This window comes from Prunus avium, chromosome 3 (genome assembly GCF_965620075.1).
Source record: "Prunus avium chromosome 3, drPruAviu1.hap1.1, whole genome shotgun sequence".
Lineage (NCBI taxonomy): Eukaryota > Viridiplantae > Streptophyta > Magnoliopsida > Rosales > Rosaceae > Prunus > Prunus avium.
Window position 1 is genome coordinate 12,610,296 of NC_142286.1, and position 15,585 is coordinate 12,625,880.

The 15,585-nt window shown below is 38.3% G+C and overlaps 2 protein-coding genes across 2 annotated transcripts; one reads left to right on the plus strand and one right to left on the minus strand.

Annotated features, from left to right (window-relative positions):
- Positions 1-220: 220 nt before the first annotated feature.
- Positions 221-6,096, minus strand: LOC110769075 (ABC transporter B family member 11-like). Its single transcript, XM_021972976.2, has 12 exons — positions 5,854-6,096; positions 5,520-5,574; positions 5,211-5,386; positions 4,883-5,104; positions 4,500-4,738; positions 3,863-4,388; positions 3,464-3,737; positions 2,005-2,840; positions 1,566-1,832; positions 1,214-1,477; positions 767-1,060; positions 221-672 (listed from the first exon to the last, which is right to left on the minus strand). The coding sequence occupies exons 1-12, from the start codon at positions 6,094-6,096 to the stop codon at positions 316-318; spliced, it is 3,753 nt and encodes a 1,250-aa protein (XP_021828668.2). The 3' UTR covers positions 221-315.
- A 4,908-nt stretch (positions 6,097-11,004) lies between these two features.
- On the plus strand, positions 11,005-14,357 carry LOC148295654 (uncharacterized). Its single transcript, XM_088251043.1, has 3 exons — positions 11,005-13,416; positions 13,538-13,768; positions 13,861-14,357. Exons 1-3 carry the CDS (start codon positions 11,695-11,697, stop codon positions 14,107-14,109), a joined length of 2,202 nt encoding a protein of 733 aa, XP_088107169.1. The 5' UTR covers positions 11,005-11,694; the 3' UTR covers positions 14,110-14,357.
- Positions 14,358-15,585: the final 1,228 nt, after the last annotated feature.

Below are 15,585 nucleotides of genomic sequence, written 5' to 3' on the forward strand. Positions count from 1 at the left end.
GCTTGTCTTTGTGCCAATAAAAAGAGATCTCTGAACTTGGAGGACTAATAGAAAACACAACGCCAAGTACCTCTGGTTACATTCTAATATTTCAATTTCACTTATTTACCTGCACCAACAGATTCAGCGAAATTTAAAGTTGCGAATTGATGAACAAGGGAAGCAGCTGAAGAAGATGTTTGATCTGCAACAACAAAAAAACAAGTAATAACCTGTTGAAGACTCATGCAGTTCTCTTTAGTCTTTGGTGATAAAAGAAAAGGTGGCAGATTTTAACCAAACCATTACAAAGAAAAAGAAAGATGTACAACAATCTCATGCAGTTGAAGCACTCATGTGAAGAGCTACTAAGGATGCATAAGATCCATCCGAGATATTCATCAAAGTATCATGCTTGCCTCTCTCTACGATAACCCCATTTTTTACCACTGCGATCACATCAGCATTCTTGATTGTGGATAGTCTATGGGCAACCACCACTGTGGTCCGGTTTACCATCACTCCATCTAATGCATCTTGAACCACTCTCTCAGATTCAGCATCGAGTGCACTTGTAGCTTCATCTAACAGTAATATCTTGGGGCTCTGGATTATAGCACGCGCAATGGCTATGCGTTGCTTCTGTCCCCCGGACAATTGCACTCCTCGTTCTCCTACTACGGTGTCAAACCCCTGCATAATGCATTTGGATTAATGTTGCAACTAAGATTAGTTGACTTGTACAGAATTACCCCAAAAAAATTATTATATGCATTAATGTTCTAACCTGTCCTAAGCTACTAATGAACCTGTAGGCATTGGCCAACTCTGATGCAGCTATAATTTCAGCCTCAGTTGCATCTCCTTCTTTTCCATATGCAATGTTGGCGCGGATGGTGTTGTTAAATAAAGCAGGTTCTTGGCTCACAAGCCCCATCTGTTGCCTTAACCATTTCAATTGGAATTTTCCAAGTTCAATTCCATCAAGTGTGATATGACCTGAATCCGGATCATAAAATCTTTGCAACAATGCTATTACTGAGGATTTTCCGCTCCCACTTTCTCCAACCAAGGCAACTGTCTGCAAAAGAGATTCACAAAAGAACCACTATATGAAGACCTAAACTTCATCATCATGTTATCAAACTAAAATATTATAAGATAATAAATTTATTTATTTATTTATTTTTAAAAAAAACAGAATTGAAATCCAAATCAATGATGAAATGCTTACATTGCCACAGTGAATAGTCAAACTTAAGTCTCGGAAAATCTGTATGTCTGGCCTAGATGGATATTTAAAGATTACATGGTGAAGCTCAATCTCTCCCTTTACGCTGTCCAATTTCACACCAGACTCGTCACTAGAGTCTATCTTTGACTTCCTGTCTATCATTGCAAATATGGAAGCAGCAGCATTCTTGGCTTTACTAGAATCAACAGCAAAGGAGCTCGACTGAGAAATTCCCATGGCTGCCATGGTTAAAGCATAGAAAACCTGCAGGCCAAATACACGTCTTAAAACCATCTGCATATGCTTTGGTCTTGTTTTTAAAAACTATTCGATTAATGGAGGGAATAATTACTTGGAAAACGTGTGGAAATGTTGTTTTTCCAGCCTCAACAAGTTTAGCTCCCGCATAGAAACAGGTTGCATAGACACAAAACAGAGAGAAGAAAGATATTCCAAATCCTATTCCGCTGATCAAGCCTTGTCTTTTCGCTGCCTCCGTAGGGCCTTCACATTTCCTTCTGTATAGGTCCATTACCTTTTCTTCAGCACAGAAAGAAGCAACTGTTCTTATGCTCCCAACTGCATCATTTGCAACTTGGCTTGCTTCCTCATACATCATCTGCAACCATTTAATTATACATCTTGATCGTTAGAAGAAAGAAGGGATTTGAATTTACAAATTGTGAAATGTTCTAATAATCCAGAATTGCCACTTGAAATTGTTAATGTGGACAAACTCTAACTGCATTTAAATGAGAAAGCTTTTACTTTTAGGGAGCTCTAGATCATACCTTTGCATCTGCACTGAATCCTTTCATGAACTTTGCTTGAACATATCCGTTAATTCCGATCAGAGGAATCAATGCGAGTAAAATGAATGCCAGCTGCCAACATGCAGTAAAACCAATGAACAAACCTGCAGCTGCAGTGGCAATGCTACCAACCATCTGAGCTAGTGTGTCTCCTACTAGGGCCCGCACTAGAGCGGCATCTGCTGAGAGCCTGGCACCAATTGCACCACTTGAGTTCTCAGCCTCATCAAACCACCCAACCTCCATGTGAACCACTCTCTCAAAACAAATCAATCTGATACGTTCAATTAACTTACTACCAGCCACAGAAAAGAAGTATTCTCTTGCTGGGATCACCAATAACGATGCCACACCAAGGGTCATAAACATAATTGCCCAAAACTCTGAATCTTTCTTTTGTTGAAGAGGTGGTTCATAGAAAGTCTTTACTACCTTGGACAAAAGCAAACCAAAAATTGGAATCATAACACCACTGATGATTGCAGCTACAGTTCCAATAAGAAGCACTGGAATCTCAGGCTTATTGAGGACAGCAAGACGGCGCAGTGAGATCTTTGGAGGTTGCTCTAATGGCAGCACAGGGGCTTCTGGGTCTGCCTGCAATGTATTGTTCTCACGCATGCTACCAACGGAGGAATTCCGACTTAAGGATCTTACTAACACCATCCTTTGACTCAACTGTCTAAAACATTTCGTAGTAATTTCAGATTTGTTTTGAGCTTCTGCTGTTTGTTCTGATCCCTTGTTTACTTCTTGCAAGCGTATAAGGTGAGAGTATGCTCCTTCAGGATCCTTGAGTAAGTCTGAGTGCGAGCCTGATCGGTTGACAAAAAGTTACTGTTAATTGATATATACAGAAAGTACTGATCAGAGCTAACAGCCTTTGTGTATATCTTTCCATTGTGAATATATACTGATGTTTATTGATATACACAGAAAGTACTGATTAGAGCTAACAGCCTTTGTGTATATCTTTCCATTGTGAATATATACTGATGTTTCTCTTCACCCTAGTAGATAAAAATATACCAGATCAACATAATAATTAACTGCAGCAGCAGTGGACTTCCTGTCGCCTTTCACATTATTTATAAGCCGTACGTCTGCACTCTAAGTGCCAATCCCCAACTAGTCTATCCACAGAAAAGATGTATAGATGGGAAAGAAGCAGGAAATGCATATTAGGCATGCAGTTTGATTTTGTATACAATCTTAAACAAAATGACAAAATGATTTTCTTTTGCAGTAAATTAATTCTTAGTTGTAGGTTAGTTATTAATCTGTTTGGCTCTATTTACATCATCCTCTAAGTTAATTGTGCAGAAATAATTATGACATAATGTGCATAAAACAGCAGAATTTAATTTGCTGCAATCTCCAAACAATGGGTGGGAGAATAAAAAGAATGTGCTATGAATGGCCTTACTAGATAGAATACCTCTTTCAACCATCTTTCCTTTATGAATGATAGCAATTGTATCTGCGTTCCTCACCGTGCTCAAACGATGAGCAACAATAACACTAGTTCGGTTGACCATAATCCTATCCAATGCTTCTTGAACTATCCTTTCAGATTCTGCATCAAGTGCACTTGTAGCTTCATCCAGAAGTAAAATTCGTGGATCTTTCAAAACTGCTCTTGCTATAGCAATTCTCTGCTTCTGCCCACCAGACAGCTGAGTTCCATGCTCACCCACCATGGTGTCAAACCCCTGAACACGAAATATATGCGCAATTCCAAAGTGAAGTAAGCCTATATTATATTCTTATGATGATCATGCGTGTATATATATATAGTTCAATCAAAATGAGCTAGCTAGAGCAAATAAATTAGAACCTGGGGCAGTTTATCAATAAATTTAGCAGCATTTGCAAGTTGAGCTGCTGCTTTTATCTCTTCAAGAGTAGCACCATCTTTTCCATAGGCAATATTTTCCTTAATGTTGGATGCAAACAGCACAGGTTCCTGGCTGACAAGACCAATTTTACTCCGAATCCATTTGAGCTGAAATTCTTTCAGGTTTATACCATCTATCAAAACTTCACCAGCTCTTGGATCATAAAACCGCTCTATCAGACTGATGACTGTTGACTTCCCACTTCCACTTTCTCCAACCAAAGCTGCGGTGGTGCCACTAGGGATATAAAGTGAGAACCCGTTGAATATTTGTTCATCTGGTCTGGCTGGATAACTGAAAAATACGTCTCTCAACTCTATATCTCCACGAATGTCATTCAATGTCTTTCCTTTTTTGTCATAGGCGTCAATCTCTGGCCTCCTACTGATAGTCTCAAACATCTTAAATGCTGCAACTTGACCAGCGGCGAATGCACTTAAGCACGTTGATGCCTGCCCCAGAGACCTAACTCATATCCCAAATATTTCCACAAGAACGAAAATTATCAAATTATTAAGGAAAAAAACAAATTAGAAAATAAAGGGAAGAAATTTGAAAGTTAAGAGTGTAGCTTACATGGATGCAGTCAAAACAGCAAGAATCACATTCAGCACATCACCCCCGGAATATCCTTTTTCCCTTATCATTCTTGAACCAAACCATACAGCCAAGGCATAAGAGAAGAACAGAACTAGCATAACCAAACCATAACCTATTCCAGCAGCCGAACCTTCATGAACACCTGATTTGTAAGCATCCACAAGATTTTTATTGTAACTTGTAATAGCTTTCTTCTCTCCAGTAAAGGATGCAACCTGGATATATAATATAGGAAACAACCAAATGAAAAACATTATCATATATATTCTTGGTTGGTCACACATAAATAAATAAAAAGAAATTAATTATTCCAATAGCTAGCTCTAAGGCGAATAAATGTACGTTATGTGACTACATACTGTTCTAATGGAGCCTATCGTCTGATCAAGAACGTTTGCTGCTTTTGCGTAAGCACTTTGTCCACGGGATCCCATCTTGGTTACAATGAAGGATATAGATGCACCAGCTGCCACAAGCACAGGAACACAGGATAACATGACAAGGGTAAGAAGCCGCACTTTGATGAATGCTATTATAAACCCTGCAATGAATGTTGAAAATAGCTGGACAAATTTCCCAACCTGCACCAACAAGTTGTTGTTACATTATAATAAGAAGAAGAACGCATTTCAAGGTTTCTATTCTTCCATTCCATTTCCAGGTGATTTTTTGTACTAGTACACGTACCTTCTCACCCATGGCATTTTGTATGAGAACAGTGTCGCTGGCCATTCTCCCAATGACCTCTCCACTGTTTGTTTCCATATCAAAGAAAGCAACATCTTGCCTCAATATTGTTTTCAAATACAAAGCCCTTATCCTTGCAGCTTGTCTTTCCCCTGTTACCATCCAGCAACCGACCTCTATCGAACAAAAAAAAAAAAAAAAAGAGGTTTATCAATCAGTTCAAATGCTCAATCAATATATAGAAAAAAGAATTTCTCCATGCATGATGCATTGCATTGTCAAAAACAAAAACTTATGATATGTACTTACGAAGAGTTGCAGCCACAGCTGCCCAGATAGCCAAATACACAAATTTTAGAGAGACCTACAATTTTCCAAGATAAGTAAGTGATCATCAAAATGTTCAACGAATCAATAGAGGAAGAGATCTTGTTATAATTATGATATGAATACCTTGAAACAAAATATATGTATAAAAAAACAACTGGGCTCCAGAAGCCAACAGGATTTTCTGGAACTTAAATATTTCACCTCATAAATTAAAAAGAAGTTGATAATGTAATTAAAACTAGACGTTTTTCCAGTGACGAAGGTTAAAACTCAGGTTGTAACTTGTATGTAGACTTGTGAAACATAAGTTTACCTTGGAAACAACACTAAGTCCTACGTGTGTTTTGTTTTGATTAGTTCCAAAAGAATCACTCATCTCCCCGACCAGTATCGTCATAATCGGCATACATGAACCGTTCCCCATTGCACCAATCGTGCCGACGAGCATCAACATAATATCAGTCTTATCTGCAAACGAAAATAACTTTATAAATGCAACTTTTTCAGTTTTCTCGTCTCCTCCATTGCTGCTCTTGTCATGATCCCTGTTCGTCATGCTAGACCTCCTCTCTTCTTCTTCTTCTTCTACTACTACTTGGTCTTTTGATGTTGTATTATTATTACCAACCAACCACCAGAATTTTGATGTCTCAGTAAGTAGGGGTATTGATTTTTTATTGTTACCAAATCAAGGATTTGATTTAATTAGCAGATTTTGTATATCACCATTCACTCAATTTCAGCTGTATATATATAGTTTCCTCATAAGTCCTGTAATATACATCACACTAATTATTGTATACAATACACTCTAATATTCATACTGCACAAATATATGAATTCCCTCTTTGAGAACTCAACCTAATTAAGTTAAAAACAGGAATTTAATTTCACATACCAACTACATCCATCTATCAATACATAGCATCACATTAATTCAAACTCAAAATTCTTCACCAAATGTGGTAATGCTATTCTTACCATATTCTCATACTGCCTTATGTGGCAGATATAGTGGACAATCACATCAATTAAAAAGTGTCAATAAATCATAAAAGAAAATGTTAAACTAATTTTAATTGATATGGATGTCCACTTCATCTGCCACATAAGTTGGTATTGGAATGTGGTATACAAATATAATAAGAGTAACATTATTCCAAAAGAAAAACAGCTAAAAAAGGAAAAGATTTTCTTTAATGAGAAAAAAGCATCGTTGCCCCTCCTCCCCCTCCTCTTTTCCTTTTAGGTTAATGAATAAGTCAACTGGGACGTTTTGAATAAAAAGCCCCTTGTGGTGGTTTCTTTTAAGCCAAGGTTAGATTGAAGTTCCCCATCACCCATTTTAGTCTATGTTCTCCACTATTGATAGGTGCAACTTATGTTCTATGTTAAGCTCATAATTTCATACATATACATGCCCAAATTTACTTACTTCTTTTGCTTAGTTTCCTATAATTTTGAGTTATTTGCCTCCCTTTGTGTGTTTTGTAGGCCAAAAGAGAAAGAGAGCATAATTCATGCAATTCAAGCATGTTTAGGCCTGATTTGGATGAACGGAAGAAGAGCTTAAAGACAAACTCATTGTGGCTACAGGCCCCTGCCAGTCCAGTTCCGTAGGTCATATTGCAAGCTTTGTTTCAGCAACCTACACAGCTCGGATGAGGCAGCATTCTTCATGAAAGTTGTTCCAATGGGTGTGTCCTATAACATATCCAAAATTCAGCCCCATTGGATAAATCTGGAGTCCGTTACCTAGCAAACACAGAACCATACTCAGGATGGATTTTGTCAGCGAGCAAAACGAGTTAGCAATTTGTTTTGGCCTTAACTTCTTCATCCGAGCTTGGATTGGGCCAATACTTGTGTGGTTGGATCAAACACATTCTGAACTTCACAATAGACATCTTAAAGTCATCATTTGATTCAGCCTAGCCCAATTCGTAAGCCCAAGAAGTTGCTGGTCATGCTGACATGAGGATGAGCTGGTTGGAAGCTTGGCCATGGTGACATGAAGATGAGCTAGGGCTGCTGGTGGGATTTATTGGTGAAGTGCATCAACCAATTCAGATTTTATAATGCAAGTGTTGTATGCATTAGTGAAGTGCATCAACCAATTCATCTTTTATAATGCAAGTGTTGTATGCATTAGCCATATTGAATTCAGATTTATCACTCCCCTCTCCCTATAAATACCACATCCATTCCACATTCAAGACACAACAAATCCTGGGATTCACAACCCCACAATTCACTCCAACCATCCTCAAACACTCTCACAATCCCAAACACTCCAACAATCACCAAAACAACTCCAGCAAACTTCTCTTCCATTTCCCTACGAATTTCATCTTCCTTAGCCATCACCACTCACTCAAACTCATCCCAAATAACCTCCATATCCTTCATACATCTTTCTAGAAGTGGGGAAGCTCTTGGAGAAGCATTAGAAGTGGAGAAGCACTTGGAGAAGCCTTGGACACCACAAGAACTTCAGAAAAAGGGTTTTTCTATTCTTATTGGATTCATTATGTTTTCTCATTTCTGTTCAAGTCTCTTTTCCATTATGAGTAGCTAAATCCATAACTAGGGCTTCGATGTAACCTAACATGAATATTCTGGGTTTATAAGTTTGGAGTTTCAAGTTTGATTCATGATTCATGTTCTTATTCATTATGCTTATAAGTTAACATGCTTGTTTGAATGATTGATCACCATTAGAACTTGTTTGTTAACTATCTTGGTTTGAATTAAGAGTATACACCATGCTTTAATTCGAATTGAACTATGAATAGGAAGAGTATGTATGGACATTCGACAACAGGGATTAGATACATACTTGGTTGTTTAAAATGTTCTTCTATGCTTAATGGGTTCCTAATGCTTAATTTTAGGTTAGACAACAAATGATCAAATTAGGGAATTAGGAACACAAGGTTAGGACCAAACACCATGGCCTAATCATACTTTAGCTAGAATCAATCTTTGAATCTGAATTAGACTTGTTACTTGAATCTTTATAACCCAGAATTGAATTGTTATGGTGATTCGAATGCCCTAGTCTCAAAATCTGTTTTCCAACTCTTAAAACCACTCTTTGTTACATTTGTTTACTTGTTTTTGTTTGCAATTTCATTTTGCTTCTTTTGTTCAACAATCACAACCACTCTTGTTTTAAATTCTGTTTTAGACATAACCTCCTACTTTCTTGAATTTGGTAATCTAAGTACATAACTAGTTTTAACTTCTCAGTCTTCGTGGGTACGACCTCGTACTTGTCTTGCTATACTACTAATTGCCCCGTACAATTGCGAGTTAACATAATATTAACAACATTCTACAAGCTAAAATATTGCACTATGCCAAGCTCTCCATTGGCAAATCTCTCTTTTTGAAATTGAGGATGATTCTCAATTGCTGATACAAATGAACCCCCTTTAGTCTATCTTCATTTGTATCATCAATTGAAAAATCATCCTCAATTTTAAGAAGAGAAATTTGCCGATGGAGAGCTTGGCATAGTGCAAAAGTTTCATCTTGTAGAACATAAGTTGCACCTATCGATAGTGGCAGAGCCATAATTTTGTATGTGGGGGATAAAAAAATATTTAAATTTATGTAATGAAGTTTTTAATACTTAATAAACAAAGGGTGGCAAATATAGGATTTGAAAGCTGATTTGGCAAAATTTACATGCTAAATTCCACGATACAAGTGAATTTCTTAAAATCAAAGTCCTAATTCATTTCAGCAATTTGTTGAAATACTCCCTGTGGTTTCCAAATTGTCTCAGTTTGCCCCCTGACGATTTAAATGACTCAATATCCCCTCTAAACTTCCATTCTGTTACCAAGGTTGCCCCATTCCGTTAATTTTTGGATGAAAATCGTTAATTTCGCTAACGTGGCATGGGTAGCTTTAAAATAAATATTTTTTCCTTGGGGAAATTATTTTAAATGTTTATGTTCCCCATCTAGCATGTGCTCATGACAGAACTTGTTAACAATGAAACAATCAGTCAGATTGATACGGAGATTAAGGACTTGCAGGAAAAACAGGTGAAGCTGATGTCAATTGATGTGGCCAAAGGTTCTAAAATTAGCAAGCTGCAATCAAAAGCAAATGCTATAACTGAAGGCATTCATAGCATCCATCGTGATTTTGAGAAATTAGCTGCTGCAGCATGGTGATTCTTATGGATGACTCAAAATTAGCTGCTGCAGCATGATGATTATGACTCTTCAGATTACCACTATTTTTGCTAACCTTTGCAGCATCATGATGGATGACCCTTCATATTACCCTTTTGAATGTAGTAATGAAAGTGATACCAAACTGTTATGTAGTACTTTTTTGTTATAACAGTCATTAGCCCTAGAATGCTGGTAACAATTATATGTACTACTATAAAACTTACCTGAAGCTACTTTGATCAGTAATCCACCTCTATATCCCAGACTTAATGCTGCCAGCTGTAAATAATTTTGATTTGCTTTTCCTCTTTCCTTCCGTACTATATACCTTGATCCACTTTGCCCCTTTGAACCAAACATCTTTATTAACTCAAAAACTTAATATTATCCATTTTATGAAAAAGGGTAATCTGCTGAATTGCCCCCTGAACTTGTACATAACTCTCAATTGACCACCTGACCTTTTTTTTTAGCGAATTAAGGGCTCAAATTAAAATTTATTATCAATGTTCCCCCCACCGTCAAAATTCGAACATTTCATCCATTATTCCGTCCATTTGACTCACGTTGACTCTTTTGTTAGGGTTATTTTCGTCATTCAGCGCGGATTCAATTACCAACCTCTCTCACACACTTTGCACATCGCTTTCACTTTGGTAGGGTTCGAAAGGGACTGAACTGAGGGCGCGAAAGGGGGCAAAATCGAAGGTTGGAGAGGGACGAAATTGAGGGAATCTGAAAGCTTTTTCATAAAGCTTCTTTTGGGTCCGTTGATTTAACGCAACATGACTCTGGATGTGTTGCCTCTGCAGGTGCGGAACAGAGGGCCTCCTCCCAAATACAGTAAGTAAACGCTTTTCCCAAGTTGAAATTGTTTAAGCTTGTGTGGTCCTTCGGTCCTTTGGTCCTTGGTCTGTCGGTGCTTTTGACATTTTGTGGTGTTGGGTGATATGCCTTTTTGAATATGAAATACATGTGGTCCCAAAGCATTTGTGTTGTTTTGTCTGCATAATAGTCGGTGGATCTGAGTCAATTTCAAGTTTAGAATGGTAGTTGAGCAATAAGGATAAGTTGGTGTGATAAAGTAGTGCTTTTATATATAATTTTTATTTTATTTTATAGGTGATCCAAATTTGTTCTCCCTAGAAATTCACCATGGAGGTTATATTTCAAAGGGGAAGGATGTTCGGGATAAGGTAACATGGGCAGACAACTGTAATGCTGACCACCTGTCAATGCTTGACCTGTATGATGTTGCTATATGTTTAGGATACGACCATAAAAAAATTCAGTACCACTACTGGAACAAAAGAAGGGGATTTGTTCCAATTGAAGTAGATGCCCATGTAGTTGAGTTTGTGGAGCATACACCTACCTCTAGAGTTCAACCTTTATATCTGTCATATAAGCATCAACCACATTTGTCAGAGAGCCAGGCATCTGCATCTGCATCTGCTCCACAGTTGGGGTTGGAAGTAGAAGTTGAAACTGAAACTGATGTTGGTGATTTGGGGAACCAGTTTGTAGAAGTGGATGTTGATTTAGATGATGATGGTGATGATGAGGCAGATAATGAAGGAGATAATGAGGCAGATGAATTTGAAGATGATGAGGCTGAAGATGATGATAGTGGGGAAGAGGCTGAAGATGATGATAGTGAGACAGACATTGAGTTGATTGACTCTGAGTTTGAGCAGTCAGATGAAGAAGGGTTCAAGACAGTCTTGGAAGAGGATGACAACTTGTTTGATAAACATGTAGTTGATGAAGAAAATGAAGAATACAATGAAGAACCTAGTGAGGTTGACAGTGAAGACTACAATACCGACGAACTTGTAAGTCTTGATGAAGAAGATGATGAGGATGAAGGTGTGAAAAACCGTAGCCGCAGAAGAAAAGCTCCTAGGTTTAAGCAGTTTAGGAGAGAATCTGATTTGCTGAAGCCAACATTTCATTTGGGAATGGAATTTACCAACATGGAGCAGTGTAGGGAAGCAATAAGGTATTATGCAGTTTCATGTGCAAGGCCATTGAAGTGGGTGAGGAATGATTCATATAGGGTGAGGCTAAAATGTGAAAGAGATAATAAACAAAAGGTTCCATGTCCATGGATGCTATATGCTTCTCATGTGGGGAAAGGTCCAACTACAAGGATTAAGACATATATTCCAAGGCATACATGTGGAAGGAGGCAAAGAACCAAGTATGCCACTTCATCATGGCTGTCTAAGAGGTTTGATGAGGAGTTAAGAGATAATCCCAAGATGAAAGTGACAGATTTCATGAAGATAATAAGGAAACATTATGCCATAGATGTAACTGAGGCTCAAGTTTATAAATCCAAGAGTTTTGCAAAAGCTAGAATTCAAGGTAGTATTGAAGAACAATATGGAAAGTTGTGGGATTATTGTGAGGAGTTAAAGAGCAATAACCCCGGAAGTACTGTCATTGTGAAAACTGAATTGCAGGGTGATAATCCTACTTTTAAGAGGATTTATATATGTTTTGGAGCACTTAAAAAGGGATTTGTGGAAGGATGTAGACCAGTGGTGGGTTTTGATGGGTGCCATGTTAAGGGTTGTCACCCAGGGCAGATTCTAAGTGCAGTTGGGGTTGATGGAAATAATGGGATGTATCCAATTGCTTTTGCTGTTGTTGAAGTTGAAAACACAGAGACTTGGAGTTGGTTTTTTGACATATTCTTTCAAGATGTAGGTATTCAAAATGGCCATGGCTGGGTTTTCATTACTGATAAGCAAAAGGGTTTAGGGAATGCCCTTCATGCTTTGATGCCCACTGCTGAGCACAGGCATTGTGTGAGGCACTTGCACAATAATTTCAAGCTTGCAGGCCATACTGGTAATGCTTTGAAGCAGAGGTTGTGGGCAGCAGCTAGGGCAACAACAATACCTCTATTTGAAGCTGAAATGGAGCAGATGTTGGGTCAATCTGAGGCAGCTTATAAGTGGCTTGAGGAGAGACCAGCTGCTTATTGGAGTAGATCACACTTTAGTACAGTCCCAAAGTGTGATATACTTCTAAACAACTTGTGTGAGTGTTTTAATGCTGCAATCCTAGAAGCAAGGGATAAGCCCATTGTTACTCTTTTGGAGAGAATTAGAACCTACTTGATGCTTAGAATGGCTAGACTTAGAGAGACAGTGTGGCCCCATGAGGTTGGTCCAAGAATATTTGCTATTGTGGAAAAGAATTCAATTGAAAGTGGCCACTGCATAGCTTCGTATGCTGGTGGGGGGAAGTATCAAGTAAATAGTATGTTGGGAGCTATGTTTGTTGTGGATTTAGAAAGGCATACATGCACCTGCAGAAAATGGGACTTAAGTGGAATCCCATGTCCACATGCCTTGGCTGCAGTAGCAAAGAGTGAGCACAGACCTCTGGATTTTGTGCATGCACTTTACAAAAGGCCGGCATATGATAGGGCTTATGAGGGCTATATATCTCCAATGCCTAGTCAATCATATTGGAGAAAAACAGGGCATGTACCTATCAAGCCACCTCTTTATCACATCCAACCAGGAAGGCCCAAACTTAGGAGAAATAAAGAACCTGATGAAATACCAAGAGGGGCAACAAAACTTAAGAGGTATGGCATTGTAATGACATGCCGCAACTGTGGACAAGAAGGTCACAATTTTGCAACTTGTTCCCAAAATGAACAGGTTAGATTTGTTTTTAATTTTTTTGTTTCCACATTTCATTTGCTGGAAATGGCTATGTTAACATGTGAATTGGAGTGTTTTTGCTATGTTCACATGTCATTTTTTGTTATTGGCAATAAAGGGGCAACCTAGAGGTGCTAGAGCAAGTGTCAACAGGAGGGGAAGAGGAGCTGTGAGGGCAAGAGGTGCAAGGGCAAGAGGAGCTGCAACTGGAGGTGTTGATACTGCTAGTGCTAATGCAAGTGGAACAACAACTGCAAGCGCAACAGTTGGTGTCAGGGGAAGAGGTGTTGTGAGAGGCAGAGGTGTTGTGAGTGAACAACAACAAACTCAGGCCAGACCAAAGTTTAATGTAAGTACTTGGATTAAACCTTGATGTTTTGAATCAATACTTGCATTATTGTGGTGTGTTTTGAAGGCTTAAGGGTCGTATGCTTGAAATAGGTGAAAAGAGGAGCCCATGCCCCCCATGTCATAAGGAAGACCAATCTATTTGCTGGTTGGCAACCTGGCCAAGGTTCAAGTTCCCAACCTCCTTCACAACCTACCCAAAGTTCACAAGCTCCTTCACAACCTGCCCAAAGTTTACAAGCTCATCAAGTTTCAAGTTCACAACCTCAACCAATGGTAACTTCTCCAAAAAAGCCTAGGTTAAAATCTCCAGCAAAACGAATAAGGCCATGGAGAGTTTAGTGACATATTTGAAGTGAATGGTTGAAGAATTGTGATGTTTATTTTGGTTTGCAATCTATTTGCTGGTATATTTTGAACTGATTTTGTACAAGCTAACTTGTAATGGTTAGTGATGAAGATGTATTTTTGAAACTGAATTTGGACAAGCTTTGATGGCAAAGCTATATGTTGTGGATGTGTATGTGTATGTGTATGTTTAAGGGATTTTGGACAAGACTGTTTAGGGGATGTGTCTGTGTATTTTCAAGTTCTATTAATGTAATGACATGTGAATTCAAATGTTGTATATTTTGGTATTTGCAGTGCAGTTCATATCTTTGGTGTGCCAGTTACTATTTCAATTGTCAAAATGAGAGCTTGCATTTTCATTCAACAAAACAACTCATACATTGATTACATTGGTCACAACACTCGAAATGAAGCCAATTACACACCCTTTCTGACCTTTACAACAAGCCAATCACCTATCCCTTTCTAACTATTACAAAATGTCAATTACCCATCCCTTTCTAACCGTTTCAAAATGCCAATTACCCATCCCTTTCTAACCCTTACAAAATGGCAACCACCCATCCCTTTCAAACCCTTACAAAATGCCAACTACCCATCCCTTTTTACAGCTGCTCATTAGTGCCTTTATCTTCATTCAAAATCAAGCATATAATAACCCCAAACATGCACAACGACACCCAAAACCATGGGTTTTTCAGCTTTGAATTCCCTTTCTTTTTTTCTGCTTCTAACTTGTTAATTCTCCTCAGCAGTCCTGGAATTATTTGCTTAGATCTATTGCACATAACAGGGTCACCCCACTCCCACATTTGACAACGATTCTGCAAAGACAGTTTTAAAACTTGGAAACTCAAAACTACAAATTAGAAACCCAAACTTCAAAATTCAACTTACCCGCGCACAAACATAAAATCTTCGTCCTGGATGTGAAGAGGTCCAAGAAGTCTGAATTTTCGCAACCTTCCCACAGTAGCAGACCCGTGATGGCAACATCCATGAATTGCCGTCTTCGAACTCTGAACTCCCTCTGTGTGACCCATCAACGCTGCCGGGTAAGTTCGTCCTCATCTCTCTCTCTCTCTCTCTCTAGATAGATAGCTGGAAATCACCAGAAACATGAACAAATGGAGGTGGAGCACGATGTATGTGGGAAGTGTGTGAAGGTTTGATTGGGTAAGGGTTTAATAGGCTGAAGATGACGAAAATAACCCTAAAAAAAGGGTCAAAATGAGTCAAATGGATGGAATAATGGATGAAATGTTCGAATTTTGACGGTGGGGGGAACATTGATAATAAATTTTAATTTGAGCCCTTAATTCGCTAAAAAAAAAGGTCAGGTGGTAAATTGAGAGTTATGTACAAGTTCATGGAGCATTTCAGTAGATTACCCTATGAAAAATGTTCATCAAGATTTAATTTCTAACCCGTAAATTTAAAAGAAGTTGGGTTAATTTTAATTTAATA

Bases quoted from the DNA above. Each gene is read 5' to 3' on its own strand.
- LOC110769075 (XM_021972976.2), bottom strand. From the start codon at position 6,096: ATGACGAACAGGGATCATGACAAGAGCAGCAATGGAGGAGACGAGAAA. The intron at 4,739-4,882 runs GTATGTAGTCAC...TTATATATCCAG, and splicing joins CGATAGGCTCCATTAGAACA to GTTGCATCCTTTACTGGAGA. The intron at 2,841-3,463 runs GTATTCTATCTA...TCAACCGATCAG, and splicing joins AGGAAAGATGGTTGAAAGAG to GCTCGCACTCAGACTTACTC.
- LOC148295654 (XM_088251043.1), top strand. From the start codon at position 11,695: ATGGAATTTACCAACATGGAGCAGTGTAGGGAAGCAATAAGGTATTAT. The intron at 13,417-13,537 runs GTTAGATTTGTT...TTGGCAATAAAG, and splicing joins CTTGTTCCCAAAATGAACAG to GGGCAACCTAGAGGTGCTAG. The intron at 13,769-13,860 runs GTAAGTACTTGG...TGCTTGAAATAG, and splicing joins AGGCCAGACCAAAGTTTAAT to GTGAAAAGAGGAGCCCATGC.